Raw genomic sequence first — 16647 nt, 5'->3', positions numbered from 1 at the left:
AAACCCAGTATCTTGCTTAAACAAGTTACAGCCTGTTGGGAGGGAACATGAAATAGCTGCTTGAAAATCTGGAATTGAGAAACACCTGCAAAGTGTTGGGAAATATGTGTCGTCATCCTCCTTTAAAGATGAAGCAGAAAGGCACAGCAGTGTTGATCTGACGAGTATAAGGTTCAGTTAACTGTTTAAAGCTCAGATTATTTAAACTAAATCTACAGTAAATCTCAGGAAGGAAATTGCTCAATACGTACAAGAAGGCAAACATAAGAGCTGATATAATCCAGTTCAGCAGTCAGTTGTCCTGTACAGACACACAAGAGACACACTTTTAACGTTGGCTCAACTCTCTGCTAATTTGGCATTAGCTGTAGGAAGTGTATTTTCTGTACACGACTGTTAAAGAGTCAGAGATTTTTTATACGCTGTCCATACTGTTAAAAAAGCTGTAAAAACAGGATGAACTTGAGTTGAGCTCTGAGTCTTGGTTTTGTTTTCCATCTCGTCCACCCGCCAGAGGTCATCGGTCTCTCAGTCAGCTGTGTTCAACATCCGCCTCCCCTGTTCTGCCACCTTGTCTCATGTGTGTCTTAGTGTTGAAGGATTCATCAGTTCCTAAAATGCGTCTTGAGGAGATTGGAGGCCTTCCAGTGTGGATGTCTTTTCAGCACCCATGGAAGAGGCGTAAAGCTGGAATATACAAACCAAGAGCAGGACTGACAAATCTAAGTGTTCCTTTTGGATTAGTGGGGTACATGTGTGTGTTTAAATGACAAATAAAATTGTATAATATCTTTATATTCTTGTCATATTATTCCACATTGTGAAGAAAATTTAATGGAAGTAAAGTAAATATAAAGATTGTCATGAACATTGCTTTGATCGTCTCAGAGACCATCAAGTACGATACAGAAAAGGGACGGATGAGGCAGTTGTGCCACATGCCAAGCATAACTGACGATGTCTCATTTTAGTAAATATCAGTTGCTTCATCTCTTTTCCTTTGCTTGTATCTCAGGTGGGAGGATCTGAGATGCATAAACTGACAACTGAGAAGAGGAGCCTGTTGTCCACTTTCCTCACCGGCCAGATCAGTGCACTTATCTTCCTCTTTGTGTTTTCCTTTCCCCCCCTCTTGCCTCTTTTTCCGAGAGCCACGAGTTCTGCTTTACCCTCTGCTTTTGTTTGCCCACTCACCTGCCATCCGGCCTGTAAGCTTCTCTTATCGGATTTGTCAATAAACCACCGATAAACTACCACCTGCTGTTTTCCTGACACCAATCATGACAACTGCTGTCTGATGCTTCTCCAAAAACACCACAGATGCTTATTAAAATGATCAGACACATACGATGCAGTAATGCTCGGTTGTCCAGTGACTGATCGAGTTTAAAATAGCAGGAGGACAAACTCTGTCCTTTTGTCCAGCAGACCACAAGCTGCTCAAAGCCTCGGTGACATTTTAAGGCGACAAAACAAATGTTTGTTTTTAGATTCAAATTTAGTGTAATGTCAAAAATAAAAAAATTAAACCTGGCAATACAGAGCTTGGCATGAATTGCATTTATTTGATTTTCAGATTTGTAGGTCCACAGTAGAAACTTCACAATCCACAGTAAAATGTGACAAATACCAGTAAGGCAGGAACAACAGGAATGTGACAGGTGCTCTACAACAATGATTTAAAAAAAAAAAAGGCACATCTACTTTTTCATGTATTTAAACTCAGCTGAACTCTAAGATAACGCTGTGAAATGCCTCACAGATGAGTTTGCTGGTGTTTCTTCATGTTGCTCGAGTGACTAAAACTTTTGCCGCAGTGACTGCAGCCGAACGGCTTCTCTCCCGTGTGGTAGCGCAGATGCACCGTCAGGTAGCCCGACTGGCTGAAGCGTTTCCCGCACACCGAGCAGCAGTACGGTTTCTCCCCCGTGTGCACCCTGCTGTGTTTCTTATAGTCGCCTGCGTGCCTGAAGGTTCGGCCACACAGAGAGCAGCAGTAGTGTTTCCTGACGTTTCTCTGGAATGTCGTTGAGCCAGAGAATCCCACTTTTGTGCTAGTTTGAGTGTTTTGCTGTTTTTCTGCTCCACTATCGCTGTATCTTTGAGACATTGGCTCTTCTACGTCGTTTTGATCGAGACTGAAGGCGACCCCCGACTCGCTGTAGAGTCCAAAACTGGCTTGAGGAGGTTCTAGGTTTAAAGATGTCGTGCTTGTCGGTGCATCATTGTAAAAACAGTTAACAATGCGCGGCCCATCTTCTTCTGATGCAGGCTCCACTTTCATTTTATGGTCATTTTCAGAGACTGGAAGTGTGACAGTGGGTTCTACGTGGTCTAAAACTGGTGTTCTTAGTCCTCTATCAGTCCCTGTTTTAAGGTTTCTGGTGTTATCATGTGGTTCTGTTACGCCTTTGGGGGAGAGATGGGGGGAACCTAATGATGTAATGGGTGCGTCATCGTCTTTAAGTTCATCTGAGAGACAAATTACTGAAGCGTCCTTGTCAGAAGGGATGAGTTCAGAGTCATCTCTCAGCTCTGCTTTGGGTTCCACCTCAGCCTGCTTGGACTCAGGGGACATTTGCGGCACCATTCCTGCAGGACAACACGATGATGACAAACAACAATAATTTTTTTGCAAACTTTTCCAACATTTTTGGACATAAAAACTTAAGGTGTGTCTTCTTACCATTGCTCTCCAGGTTTATCTTCTCCTGGAGTTCCTGCAGCCTCCTCCTCAGACTCTGGTTCTCTCTCTGGGTTCTGGCAGTTTTCTCCTGGTACTCTGACACGGTTTCTCTCACAGCCTCCAGAACCTCCTGCACTGCTTTACACAGCAGCTTTTCCACTCGCGCATTCAGACGCTCAACTTTGGACATCTTTACGGACTGGAAAGATAAAATGTACACAAATTTACTCGACCTGTGGAAAAGCAACAAACAGTTACTTCTAACAATCGTATGACTTATTATTACTTAATATTATTCACATCCATGCCAAATTTAGATTTATTGTGAATTTTTATTGGACCAATAAGTTGATTCTGGCTGGAAATGGCACACAGATGGGATGCTTTGTCCCCCCAAATGTATCCAAAATTATTCATACCCACTGCTCCAAAATGTTGGGTTTTGTTTCTTGACCACTTTGGCTGTTTATTTCATATCACTCTTTTTGGGACGTCAAATGCTGGCCGAGGAACAGTTTCTCTGAGGAAAAGTTTCCCTCTAGAATTTCACTGTCGTCCTCTTTTCTCATGATGCCATTTACTTTGACAAGGTTGCCTGGCCGGATGCAAGGTGCCTCGCAGCAAGAAGGTCACTGGTTTGCGTCCCGGTGAGGACACCCGGGATCTTTCTGCGTGGAGTTTGCATGTTCTCCCCGTGCAGTGTGGGTTCTCTCTGGGTTCTCCGGCTTCCTCCCACACAGTCCAGAAACATGTTGAGGTTAATTGGTGATTCTAAATTGTCCGTAGGTGTGCAGTATTGGCATTGGAACTAAAAAATGTTTTATTGCAGCGCTCTTGAACACGGTAGAAACCTTCACAGCCACTTGGAATGGGACAGAAGCTGCATTACTTCAGTAATCTGCACTCATTTCATGGTGTATGACTTATTTTGGCCATAATTATAGCAAAAAATAAAAACATCTCACGTCTTTTGTCATGTTTATGTCATTTCATGCATAAGAAACCTGTTGGTCAAAGAAAAATTCACTATAAATCAAAACTTGGCATAGATATGTACAATTTAGGACTTCACTGTGTGTTGGCTGTTGGATATTTATGCAAAAATACAATCAACACACAATATTAATGGTCTAGTACAGCAACAAATACATTTCACAGACAAACTGCACAAGAGGGCTGCATTTGAAATAATAATTATTAACAAAAGAAGCAACAGGATACCTTGATTTGATTCCGTGCAACAGCCGCAGTCTTTGTTAATCCCAGTTTATCCAGTGCTCTTCAAACTGGAGTCACGCATTGTTTCCAGTCTTCACATTTATGCAGAAACTCGTCGCGTTTAGGAGCCATCATTCCTCCAGCTGGAGCACGAGAAGCCAAAGCAGGCGTCCATTTGGCATCTTTAGGTAAAGATTTCCCTCACAGTATAGAAAAATAATAATTTAAACTAATAAACATCCCGATAATTGCGGTTGTTGTGAGCAGGAATCACCGTCTTCTTCCTGGGTTTCAGGTCAGTGGTGTCCAGGCTGCGGTGCGCTGCTGCCCCCTGCTGGTGGGAACACGGAACATCCTCTGCTGGCTTTACAGGATGTACAGTCAAATGTATTCAAACCCTCCCATTAAAGAAGGAAAAAAACAACACAGCTGTCACTGAAATAAGGTGAAATTGACAAAAGTAATAAGAAAAAAAAAAGGAAAATCATGACTTTGCTTTTGAATTGCGGTTCAACAGAAATATGGGGGGAAAAAAACAAAACAACAAGCATGATGGGACCTGTAAACTAATATTTAGTTAAACAACGAAACTCCGATTTTCACGGAAACCCCTTTTGTTAAGTCAGCAGCACTTGCTAGTTAGATTTTACAAGTAAGTACACAGCTTGTGGTGTCGTTTTAAGATGACGGCCATTACTGGTACCATGGCTCATTCTAGATGCAAACATGCAAAAACAACACTGCCCAGAGGTCCAAAATGGAGAAAATCCAGGTGTTTCCAGGTCATTTTACAACCGTGGACATAGTCAGGCTTCTTTGCAGCTTGTGTTTTCAATACATCCTTTCCAAAGTATGTTTTTGTTGATCGTAAGAGGAATTGTGCTTTTGTTTGATCTAGAAATAATGGAGTTATTTAGAGGTGACACACCTTTGTGTCGGGGTGTACTCACTTCTGTTTTATACTGGATGTTTGACAAAAATAATGCACTCTGCTGTGTTTATGATTCTGTTTGATCCTTTACAGTCAAACTGTATGCAGACAACACTTCACACATCTTCCTCCCCGTAGCAACAGGCTCGTTATCGTCACTGTTGAAAAAATCACTCACATCACAAAGTTCACCGGTCGAGCTTGTTCTTTGTATTTTCAGGTGTTTCATAGTCACAACATGTTCCACAAGTTTAGATTCTGTTGCCTTTCGTTTGTAACTTATGCAGGTAAATTACTCAGAGCAGAACTTCTGACAACTTACTTAACAATAAATCATGACTTGTCATTTCAGCAACAGATTGTATTTACACAAACATTTAAAAGAAAAAAGTGCTTTAAGGTTTGATTACACATTCAAACCTTTTCCCTAAATTCATTCCCTTTCAAATACACAATAAAAGAAGCTGCTGCAGGACTGTTACACAATGGCAAGAATAAACAGTTCATACAAGCTAAGCAGTGAACTTGGTACATTCATCCTTTAGGTCCTCTTCACCTTTTTATTTTATAGACAAAAGAACTTTGTTAGTGAATGTAAATGGCAGTCTTGTTCTCATGGCTGTCCCTCTTCAGTTGTTTCTTCAAACAGACTGAGCAGGTTCTTTGGTTCAAAGTTGGGTCGGGGACAATCCTCCTCCTTTCGGACCCAGTTGCGACCGGATCGCTGTGAGGACTTGGTGGACGAGGAGCTAAGGCTCTGCATGGAGCCTGTGTGGAGCTTGGTGTGTATGGGGCTGGCACTGGGTGTCAGTGTGCGGCAGGAACCATTTGAGTGGATGCTGGAGGGGGTAGGAGCCAAAGACCAGTCAGCCAGACGTGAGTGAGTGGGTGTGTGGCCAGGACTTTGGCGACTGCGTATCAGTGAACCTGGGAGAGGAGTGGATGTGCTGTCAACTGACAATCTGGATTTGACCCTGGAAAAAGAGGGAAAACAGAAACATTAAAAAAGGAATTTAGCAGAAATAACTGAGTTAGCTCGAGGCAAAAGCAAAGTTAGTGGCTCAACAACAGTTTCCCTGCTTTGTTGCTTTACATTTAAGAGATGAAGCCAAATTGTGTAGGGTTTTACATCCATCATCTGTACACCGCTTAATCCTCATTAGGGTTGCGGGGGGCTGGAGTCTATCCCAGCTGACTCAGGGTGAAGGCAGGAGACACCCTGGACAGGTCACCAGTCTATCACAGGGCTACACTTAGAGACAGACAACCAAGCACACTCACATTCACACCTACGGACAATTTAGAATCACCAATTAACCTCAACATGTTATTGGACTGTGTGGGAGGAAGATGGAGAACCTGGAGAGAACCCACGCTGCACGGGGAGAACATGGAGACTCTACGCAGAAAGATCCCGGGCGTCCTCACCGGGGATCTTCTAGCCTTGAGGTGACGGTGCTAGCCACCGAGGCACCTTGCAGATCAGGGTTTTATATGCATAAAGGGATTTTTGGCACCTTCCAAGAGCTTTTAGCCACGCCAAAGGAAACTTAGCAGTGGCTAAATAAGACCTGAGAATGAACAACTGGGGCTTCATTTGTTCAGGCAGAACAGACTTTGTTAATCAAATGGTCAGAAATAAAAAGAAACTGCACAAGTGTCTGTCAAATAAGGGACCACAGACTTCTTTCCTTTTCTGAGTCTGGAAGTGAGAAATTCTCCTTCATGCCTTCAGATTAACGAGCAGTGGCAACAAGCTTTCCAACACCATCCTCCTGTAAACGACTCCCTACCTGTGTGAGAAGGTGGGCGAAAGCTCTGGGTCTGTGTGATGCTGAAACACTGCATCATCCTCTGGGCTTCCCAAGTCAGTATGCATGGCACTGAGGGACAGGGTCATGTCGCTGTCCCAGCTGTCCTTAGGAGGAGTGCAGGGTACCGGTTTGTCCGAATGAGGGACGAAGGAGGAGTGAAAGCAGGAGAGGAGTCTACACCCAAAGCACACCACCAACTATGAGGAGACACAAAAATATGAAAATGTCACTGTTAAAGTTAAGTAAAATACACTTTCATGGTTCATGTGAATTCCATGTTGCACATTTTTTGAGAGAAAACTGTGTTTTATGACATTTTGGTTGTTATTAAATTGTCACTGCTGGCTTTCTGCTGATCGTCAACCAGCTGCTCTGTGCAAGGCTGCACTTTTAATACACTGAATTATTTAAACCAAGCTTCAAAATGTATTGTTTAAAGGGCTTATTGGAAGCACTACCTGGCACAGGGAGGCGAGTGACAGCAGAGTCTCAGCTACCATTAGATAAATGCGCCTTTTCCACCTGCGTTTCCGAACACAGGGGAGGGCGAGAAGCTCAGACACTGTGGGCCTCTCAGACGGTTCTGGGGCCAGCATCATGCGGAGGACTGTCTGCAGCTCATCTGACAGGCCTGCAAACACAGGCAGAGGAAGGATAATGTAAACTGAATAGAGATAATGGGACGTTTTATGAGGACTAAAAAGAAATGGATCTTACCATTAGTAAACTCTGACGGGAGGCAGCCCTGTCTGAGCTGCTGCCATCCTTCACCCCCGTTGGGAACCTCAATATTACAGGCAAGCTCCAGAATAGAAACACCCAAACTAACACAAAAAGATTTGGTGATATTTAGACATTATTTAAATCAGATCAATCAGTTCCACATTTTAGAAGGCAATTTCATTTTCACATTTATGGTTTGTATACCTGAAAACATCTGCAGCAGGTCCATACTGCCCACGGAGCAGCTCAGGAGCCATGTATCTGGGATCTCCCTCCTGGGCATCGTCTTTTACTTTCCCCTCTACAGGCTCTGTAGTCGTCTGGTTGAGCTCCAGCAGCAGCCCGAAGTCCCCGAGCTTCAGACGTCCAGAGTCAGTGATGAGGACATTGGCAGGCTTCAGGTCCAGATGCACAAAACCATGAGAGTGCAAGTGCTGCAGCGCTGAGAGGAGGTCGCCCAGGTAGGCCCAAGCTGCAGGCTCATCTGGATCGACACCAATCAAAAAGTAAGTCAGTATGTCTGAGGATTTAAGATGTTTCTCCAGCAAGAAGTGCATAATTTATATGTATCTGAACATCACAGATAATATAATATCTGAATAGGTTGTTATTATGATTTTTGGACAGACCTGGACCAGGAGGCTGGTTCTCAGCGTGGTGCAGCAAGCTGGTGTTACACAGCTCTGTCTGGATGTACAGTCGGCCACACTCCTCCCAGGCTGCCACGAAAGTCAGGATGTGAGGGTGAGGACACAGGCGCTCGTGGTTCCTGGCCTCCCTCACGCTCCGGTTCCTCTCACTGTTACCCCTGAAGCGTCGAGCAGAGCGCTTGACTGCATACTGGCGACCGTCCTTGTTGCTTTGCACCTAGAAAAAAAGAGAAAAGGCTCAGATCTGGTCCTCCATTCAGATGTCAACATACAATAAAGATGAGAAAAGAAGGCTTTCAGGGATATTCACATAGAAGAACAGTACAGGTGTTCAAACGATCAAGGATTCTTGTAAATTCTGTTGCGTAACGTAACTCTCTCTCATCCTAATCCAATGTCCAGGAATAGTTTTAACAGAAACAGTAGAAAACAAATGATAGGATTTAATAGATGCCGTCTATGAGCTCGTAACAAGTTTTCAAATTGGCTTTAAATTTCTGATCTTTAAGTCAGAAAGTTAATTTCTTACCCAACCCAGCACCTTATGTTGCTTTAGCAGCTTAAACCTTCATACACACACATACACACTGAAATCTTACTCACCTTGAAGACCTCTCCAAAGGAGCCTCTACCCAGCAGGCCCAAATTAGTGAAGCACTGAGTGAAATAGGACTGCTGTTTGCTCGGATCGTACTCAGAATTTGGAGGGGGAGACTTACTAAGAGAAAGAGACAGGGGTGTCCAGGGGGACTGGTGCTGGGGGAACACCCTGCTCAAAGAGGGACATCCCTTAGACGGTGGCAGTGGCGGCAGAGAATGTGAGAGATGGGCGGGGGAAGAGTGGGACGAGTTGGAGGGAGATGACAGGGAAAAAGGGAGACGGCGCTTTTTCAGGGAGAAGGACTGCTCTGCATGGGAGAAGTGGGTCGGAAGAGGGAGAGGCATCCTGGACACTGTGGCTTCCACTGCGACAGACATCGTGTAGGGCCTTCCTCAGTTCCTTTCCACAACGAAGGCAAGCTGCAACATTTAGAAGAAAAAATAGAAAACACGAGCAATCAGAGCTGCACAATAGATCATTTCAGCATCACCAACATCATGAGAACACGAACAATAGTCACACTGCAGGAAGCGTAATGTGATACAATTAACTTAATAACATCATGCTAGAATTTTTTTTTTTATAAAAATAGAAAACTCACATTGTTTTCATCTTACATGACTGATCTACAAGCTGTCAGATGTAGCACAATTTAAAGGTTCCTGGATACACAGATTTTTCTAAACTTTACTCAAAAGACAGATGTTGTTGACATACAGGCTCCATGTGTACACAGCAAACCAAGCAACAAACAGAAGAGGAAACCCTGAAAAGGAAGATTTGGTTGGAACAAGAAACACAGCTTCAGCTGTACAGAAATTTTGGCTACGGAAAGTATGATGTCAACTAAAAACAGACACTCTGACAGATGCAACATGGCTGATCTGTTCGACCACAAAGCTCTGGATGACGAGTGCAAAGCCACATCAAATGCAAAGCAAAAAATAAAAGTACTTAGGATGTCTTTATCATTGTTAAACCAGTTGAAAGAGGTTCCAAATGGCTTTTGTCAGCTTTTAAAAATAATACAAGGCAGAAGAAGTCCCCTACAGGAATCACCCCAATCCTTCTAGAAGGATTAAATGATTCTAAATATATTTATTAACAGTCATTTGGTGAAAACTGTGTAAGTTTCTTCTTTCATTTTGGTTGACAGTTAATATCACTGCAAAGTCGGTGTAGTTTTATCTTTGCTGATGCATAGAACCCTGATAATCTACAATTATGAAGATCTAATTTGTTAGATTTCCACAAAACCGGAGCAAAGACATATGATTTAAATGTCCCCCTAAAACATAGTGATTTGCACTCTAACATTTGATCTGCCAAAGGACAAAAAAAAAACAAAAAACATGTTCCTTCACCAGAATATCTGTAGTACAAGGAAACTGAAGATTGTTCTTTTTCTGCCCTGCCTGGTGAACGACTACAGAGATCTGACTTGTTGAATTTCTCGTCTGACAGGTTGTAGAGCGTTTATCTGGTATCGGTATCGATACAGTCCTCTGGATCGATTGACGATAAGCTCATTTGCAAATCAGCAGGTCCTTCCAGTCTGGAGACAGCTGGGGGCGTTAATCGGTGTACGGTTGTCCTCAAATGTATTCCTGTCCTTCCATTAAAGAAAAGGCAAAATTCACAATAGTCACTCAAATAACGAGAAACTGAAAAAAGTAGCAATAAATAAAAATTTGCTAAATTAGAATTTAGTGAAATAAGACATTGCTTTTGAATTGTGCTTGAAAGAATATTAAAAAAATAAAAAACTGTCCTGGACAAATTAGAGCACTTTGTTGATGAGCAGTGAAATCAACATACCTGTCACCAGGTGCAGAAGTCTGACTGAGTTACAGAAAACACTTAATGCAGTGATTGGCTCAAAGGGTTGTTCAACTAGATATTAGTTTACGGGTCCCAACATGCTCGTTTTTTTTCTAGTTGTTTTTTTTTTTTTTTTTTAAATATTTCTGTTGAACCAAAATTCAAAAGCAATGTGATGATTTTTATTTATTATTACTTTTGTCAATTTCAGCTTATTTCAGTGACAGCTGTTTTTCCCGTCTTTAATGGGAGGGTTTGGATACATTTGAGGACGACTGTATCTGACCTGCTGAATGTAACACAGCTACGTTAACTGAGTAAACAATTTGACAACGTCAGTCTTCAGCTGTAACATTTATTTTATCTACATTTCTGAACCTGCTATAGCGAACGTAAACCATTTAGCATCCTTTGCTAGCACTGACAACTGTACTACAGATCTTGGCCAACGTTAAGCCCGGACGGACCAACAACAACCATAACAACACAACCTTGCTAGCGAGCTAACCTTCCTTCAAATCACTAACAGTAACCGACGCTTCAGTTGTAAATAAAGCAGAATTAATTAAAGTTATCACACAGACCATAGTCCAGTTTTAACGACCGCTTTCCAAACAGTTTGGCTCCGACAGTTGCCGTATTCAACTCTGCGGAGCTCCCTTCAGCCATGAAACCAGCTCGCGCCAAATTCTGAACATTTGACGCAGCGCTGCGCAGCTGCGGTCCGTGAATACGCCGCGCGCAGCTACATTGCGCAATTTCCGCAAGCGGTGCAGTCTGGGGTTCTGCTGCACAACACAGGGCTGGCGTATCTGGCTAGCTAGCTGACCACTTGAAATGGTAACTTTATTATTATTACTGTCGACGATTTTCTGAGATTGGTGTGTAGATACAAACACGGAATTATCGTCAGGCGCTGTGTTCGCAAGTATTAAAGCTACAATAACGAAGGAAACTGCCTGTTATAGAAATGTTAATTTCACTTTGTTTATGCTAAGCAGCTAAAGCTAAGTTTGCTATGTTAGCTTCCTATCTGTAACGGGAGGTGCAGCTAGCGAGGTAACTTATGTTAGCTTGGCTAACCTTGGAAGTATCGTTAGCCAACTAACTAACCTGGTTCACTAGTCAGACCAGCTGAACGTATATCGTCACGGTCCTACCTACAGTGGCTCTTTAGTAAACTGTCGGGCCTAATTTTGATTGAGGTCTGAAGACTGTTTCCTAATCGGCTAATTTCGCGTTAGCTTTGAGCTAGGTCTGCTTGTCACTGCTACCTTCGAGCTTATGAATCAATGAATTGTCAGCAGCGTTAATTCTGCTGTATCCGGCGAGAAGAACGTAAGCTAACCCGCTAACTAAAGACTTCACATGTCTCCGCTGACAAGCCTCGTTTGGTCCACACTCAGGTTATGTGATTTAAACAGTTGTAGGGTGGACGTACAGTATTAACGTCTTACATGGCCTACTGAGGTGTTCAGTCAAATAAAGGAGTTATTGTCTGACATCCTGCTTATAAGTTAAATGAACCACAAGTAATCTTTCGTGTTTGATTACAGTTTAAACTTTTAGTGGAAATAACCAACTTCTCGTGTTAGAGGTTGTCCATCGTGGTTTAGATTTCATTGTGTGCCCACTTTCTTCTAGGACGTGTTCTTAATGATCCGGCGTCACAAGACCACAATCTTCACAGATGCCAAGGAGTCCACCACTGTCTATGAACTGAAGCGTATTGTTGAAGGAATACTTAAAAGACCGCCTGAAGACCAGCGGCTCTACAAAGTGAGTTTAGCGTCAGAGTGACTGGTGATACGTTTTGTATTAAGTTAAAACACATGCAGGGGATCTCGCCACATTTACACTGGCTGCACGTTACGTCCTACATTTTAAGGCCGTTAATGGATTCAGCTGTTGTTCCACAGGATGACCAGTTGCTAGAGGACAGCAAGACCCTGGGTGACTGTGGATTCACCAACCAGACCGCCAGACCTCAAGCTCCAGCTACAGTTGGTCTAGCTTTCCGTATAAATGGTACGTTCCCCCTCCTCCACCATATTAGGGGAATTTCTGAGTAACAAGTATTTCCTGCCTTTCTGCTGTTTTTCAACCCGATCCTGCTTTTCTGGTTGGGGAACTCTTCAACAAGTTTGGGCATTTTTGATGAATGATTTGTTGAATGTCAGGAAATTATTTCTTGTGCTGATTTTTATCTGAATTGATTTTATTTGCAGAGGCACTGCTGAAACGTATTCATTTTTTCACACTCAGTTGTCAGTCTTTGGTTTTCGATGCTATCTAGGAGGTCGTTTTTCATTACGTAATGTTTATGCTGTGTGATTTTTAACCGTAGTTTGTCTACTTTGTTCAGTAATTTTCTAATATTTCACACAGTTCTCCTAAACGGTCCTTAGAGAACATGACTATGTTCACTCTTTTAATGAAAGTAACCAAGGACGTACTTATAAGAAAGATATCGTGCCTCTTACTCAACATGCATTACAGAGGCAGGAGACGTTGGTGTTGCTGCCTCTTCCTGAATGATTAGTCCCTGTTCGACCTTCACAAGTTGCTGCAGCGCTACAGATATGCGGTTTCAATCATTTATCATCACAATCTCAGTGTAGCTATTCAGCATATCTCAGCTTGATGCCATGTGGCTTGAGAAGTACAGAAAGTGAATATATCCAGCCATGGTTTACGCTGGGTGGCTACTCAGGTTCTAACATCACTAAATGAGGCGTACTGTGAGTGATTTAAAGGGCAGTATGAATACAGTTATGTTGTGAAACAACTTTTCAAGAAACATAGTTGGATTTTAAACTGGCTATGAATATAGTTTAAATGTGATTCACGGAGACTAGAGCTCTTGTGGATTTTGATTAATCTGTTGATTGCTCTATAAAATGTCAGAAAATGTTGAGTAATGTCAATTAGTGTTTCCTAAACCCTAAAACAACGATATCTTGTTTTGTCCACAACCAGAAGATGTTCAGTTTACTTACTTTAGAAGCTGGAATTTGAGGATTTTTACTGTTTTTTTTCTTGAACCATTGTTCAAAACAGTTGGTGATTGATTTAATAGTTGACAACAACTTGATTATTGTTGCAGCTCTAATTTACACAAGACCTTCTTAAAATGTAACCAAAGTACCCTTGCCTCAAAGCTGTGAATTACCCAACTCAGAGCGCATTAACCCGACTAGTTTTACTTTCAGGCGTGTCCTTAATTTGAATTTAAGTTGGTTCACTGCGATATGCTCGCCACAGTAAATGTTCGCTGCAGCAACTCCGGTGCCGTGACTTATGTAACGGCGCCGAGCTGTCAGGATGGAGCTCATGTTTCCTCGTCTCCTCTGCCCTCCAGATGAGATGTTCGAGCAGCTGCACATCGAGGCCTTCTCCAGCCCCCCAGAACTCCCTGATGTGATGAAGCCTCAGGACTCCGGTAGCACTGCCAATGAACAGGCAGTGCAGTGATAGCGGGGCGAGGAAACGAGCAATGGAGGGAAGGATGGAAGTGGGTGTGTGTGGATTAACTGCAGTGAAGAAGTAGCGGGGTGGAGGATATGTAATATAATCTGGATGGGGACATTATGGGTAACCAAGCCTATCCATGTTACCTTCATGCTATCATCTCAGCACCCTCCCCCACCTCCCCCCCTCCCCTTTCCCAATTTACTTCACAAATCTTTTTTTTTTTTAAACTCTATTTGATTTCCACATCACATGCGGTTCTGCTCCTTGAATTTGCTCTTAAGCACCAACCGGCTCAAACCTTTGAGTGAAGAAGTTGGTTCCGAAAGTATGATTGTGTACGTGTGTGTGTGTGTGTGAGTGTGTGAGTTGTTATAATTATTATCATTAATATTTTGGAAAAGGTGGAGGCATAGTTGTGTGTCACAGTGCTCTAGAAGTAACATGCATGGATAAAGAGTCCAGTGTCTGAATTAGCAAAACTGCATGAACAAATTCAAAACAAAGGCTTTATTTTCACGGCAACAGATAGACCCACCACTGATAGGTTTCCTTGGTCCGACTCTCCCACTTCTGTTGTACATTTCTGATTTGATTTCATACCAGGAAAAGAACTTCTTTACGATAGTTATGTTAATTTCTTTTCTCTTTTTTTTTTTGTTGTAATTTTGTTTCTTCAGTGTGTTTTACTCGTCAGTCCTTTTGTTGTGTTTCATGCACTGAGACCAAAGGCAGGTACCTCTTGGACAGCAGAGGGATATTTTTTGGTCAGAGGACATTCTGTCTGTGACATACAGTATAACACAGGAGGAGTGTTTTCTTGCGTTACTTTAAAAAGGAAAGGCAAAAAAAAAAGAAAACTGCATCCATCACATGTCACCAACATTAATGTGGCACCTTCCCCTAGTCACACAAACATAGCCTGTAACTGTGAGCTTGCTTAATTAAAAGTTTTTCCTGTTTTGTTTTTTATTCTGCTTGCTGATTGTTGTTATTTGTGTGTTTGGCAATATTTAATGTGGAGAACAGAATCTGAGGGATTAAGGAGGTCAGGTTTGTCACAGCAGTGGTGAAGGTGTGACGAACAACACAGTGGGTGCTTTTCATTATGCCAACTTATGCATCCACTTAGATACACCTCGAGGAGAGAGGAGGCTTTAGGAGGAGCTGAGAAAACATGGGTGTATCCTGTGCAGTCATCTTTTATCCGGTGACCTGGTGTATGAAAGCCACACCTTTGTGGGCGCTGGATTTGACAGGAGTGCACAATAACCAGCTGGTTTAAGATTAACGCAATGGAGTGAAGGATTTCTCTCACTTCCTCAGTAGAAGGAGCTTAGATGGGAAGTGAGGAGACACGTTACCATAAAGAAAAGCACCCGGTGGCTCTGTCCGATGCAGTGACAGTGAACCAGCTATGCACACTGAGCAGCTACATGAAATTCTCACCTTTATTTTTCTATTATTTCTTCCTGTGACATGTCAGAAATGTCCAATCAAAAAGGTCTACTGTTATTTTTTTTGCTGGGCATTTTAGAGCTACAGCCAGTTTTTCTTTGATCATTAAACTTTCACAGTTTATTTTTTTCCTAAAGGCAGGTTGCCTGTTATTTTGGATTTTGTGGCAAGTTCATGAATGAACACAAACAGCAAATCAACAGCGTTATTACACAGCATCTCCAGATCAAGTCCCAGGTATCTGTTTCTTCTTCCCTGCAGACGTTTTGACTTGCGCAGGTGGAATTAGTTTCATTATGTGTTGTAAGTTATGATTGTGAACCAGAACAGCGCTCACATGGAGCATCTCCTAAACACAGCTGTGTCACAGATTACCCGACATACAGACAGACCTGGGCTCAGAGATGCGATCCAGTAAAGGGATACAGGTTAGCAAGTTGTTCACTATATATATATATATATATTTATGTAAAGTTTCTAAAAAGATGTTTGAAACTTGACAGGCAACTGGAAGAAGTGGGTTCATACTGGCCACAGAGAGATCAACTCATCAACCAGGTTCAGTGTAACGAAGGAGAAAAGCCACAGTCCTCATTATGTGTGGAAATTATTTAAACCCTCTAAAGTACAGGTGAATTTGCTGTAAGTATCCCTTCACCACCACTGGACAGGAGGAAGGATACAAGTGGATGAATGAAAATGAGAGATGCACTTAGAAAATAATGTGAGCGTAACCTTTAATCCTGCGAGTGATGTAGAGACAAATCTTGGAAAAAAGTTCTTGGACAATCATGTAGTGGATTCCTAAATCTGCTATTTAAAAAAACCCAAAAACCCAAAATTGTTAACGAAGCTGCTAAATGAGTTAAAATGAAACTGCACCAGTTGATTTGTGACATTGAGACGAGGTTTTTGAATATTTGTGGTTAAATTTGAGGCCAGTGAGGCATTATATCATAAAATATTATTTAATTTGCATAAATGTGCAAATGGAAAAATGTATAGAATGTCATTTTTATTCAATATTGAATAAACAATTACATTCATACATAATAAACACGCCTTGGAAATAAATAGATATGAAATATTCCCTGAAACATATCATTGAGGCAATAAATATAGAAATAAATGTAATAAATTTTAGTTTTGTCAGGTAATTTTTTAAAGGACTGCTTGTTTTTATTTCAGAAGACTTTTTTTTTTAATGAATTTATTTTATTGGAAATGTTTATTTTATTCATTATTAATAAATAACCAATAATTCAACAAATGTA

The 16647-nt window shown here is 42.0% G+C and overlaps 3 protein-coding genes across 5 annotated transcripts; 1 reads left to right on the top strand and 2 right to left on the bottom strand.

Moving 5' to 3' along the window:
• Window positions 1-1545: 1545 nt before the first annotated feature.
• Window positions 1546-4178, bottom strand: LOC103374046 (zinc finger protein 8-like). 2 transcript variants are annotated; one of them, XM_008304066.1, is made up of 3 exons: window positions 3908-4178; window positions 2687-2885; window positions 1546-2592 (listed from the first exon to the last, which is right to left on the bottom strand). In XM_008304066.1, exons 2-3 carry the CDS (start codon window positions 2874-2876, stop codon window positions 1757-1759), a joined length of 1026 nt encoding a protein of 341 aa, XP_008302288.1. In that variant the 5' UTR covers window positions 2877-2885; window positions 3908-4178; the 3' UTR covers window positions 1546-1756. The 2 variants fall into 2 exon arrangements, with proteins under 2 accessions (XP_008302288.1, XP_008302289.1); XM_008304067.1 differs by having other exon boundaries at window positions 2687-2876.
• An 844-nt stretch (window positions 4179-5022) lies between these two features.
• pkmyt1 (protein kinase, membrane associated tyrosine/threonine 1) lies at window positions 5023-12080 on the bottom strand. 2 transcript variants are annotated; one of them, XM_008304064.1, is made up of 8 exons: window positions 12028-12080; window positions 8626-9042; window positions 8002-8239; window positions 7577-7856; window positions 7367-7473; window positions 7108-7280; window positions 6629-6846; window positions 5023-5809 (listed from the first exon to the last, which is right to left on the bottom strand). In XM_008304064.1, exons 2-8 carry the CDS (start codon window positions 8998-9000, stop codon window positions 5449-5451), a joined length of 1752 nt encoding a protein of 583 aa, XP_008302286.1. In that variant the 5' UTR covers window positions 9001-9042; window positions 12028-12080; the 3' UTR covers window positions 5023-5448. The 2 variants fall into 2 exon arrangements, with proteins under 2 accessions (XP_008302286.1, XP_008302285.1); XM_008304063.1 differs by lacking the exon at window positions 12028-12080 and adding an exon at window positions 11029-11108.
• Window positions 11215-14887, top strand: LOC103374044 (elongin B). Its single transcript, XM_008304065.1, has 4 exons — window positions 11215-11284; window positions 12089-12223; window positions 12364-12472; window positions 13806-14887. Exons 1-4 carry the CDS (start codon window positions 11282-11284, stop codon window positions 13916-13918), a joined length of 360 nt encoding a protein of 119 aa, XP_008302287.1. The 5' UTR covers window positions 11215-11281; the 3' UTR covers window positions 13919-14887.
• Window positions 14888-16647: the final 1760 nt, after the last annotated feature.

Source organism: Stegastes partitus, unplaced genomic scaffold (assembly GCF_000690725.1).
Source record: "Stegastes partitus isolate 25-593 unplaced genomic scaffold, Stegastes_partitus-1.0.2 Scaffold2127, whole genome shotgun sequence".
NCBI lineage: Eukaryota > Metazoa > Chordata > Actinopteri > Pomacentridae > Stegastes > Stegastes partitus.
This window is presented reverse-complemented; position numbering and strand designations above follow the sequence as displayed.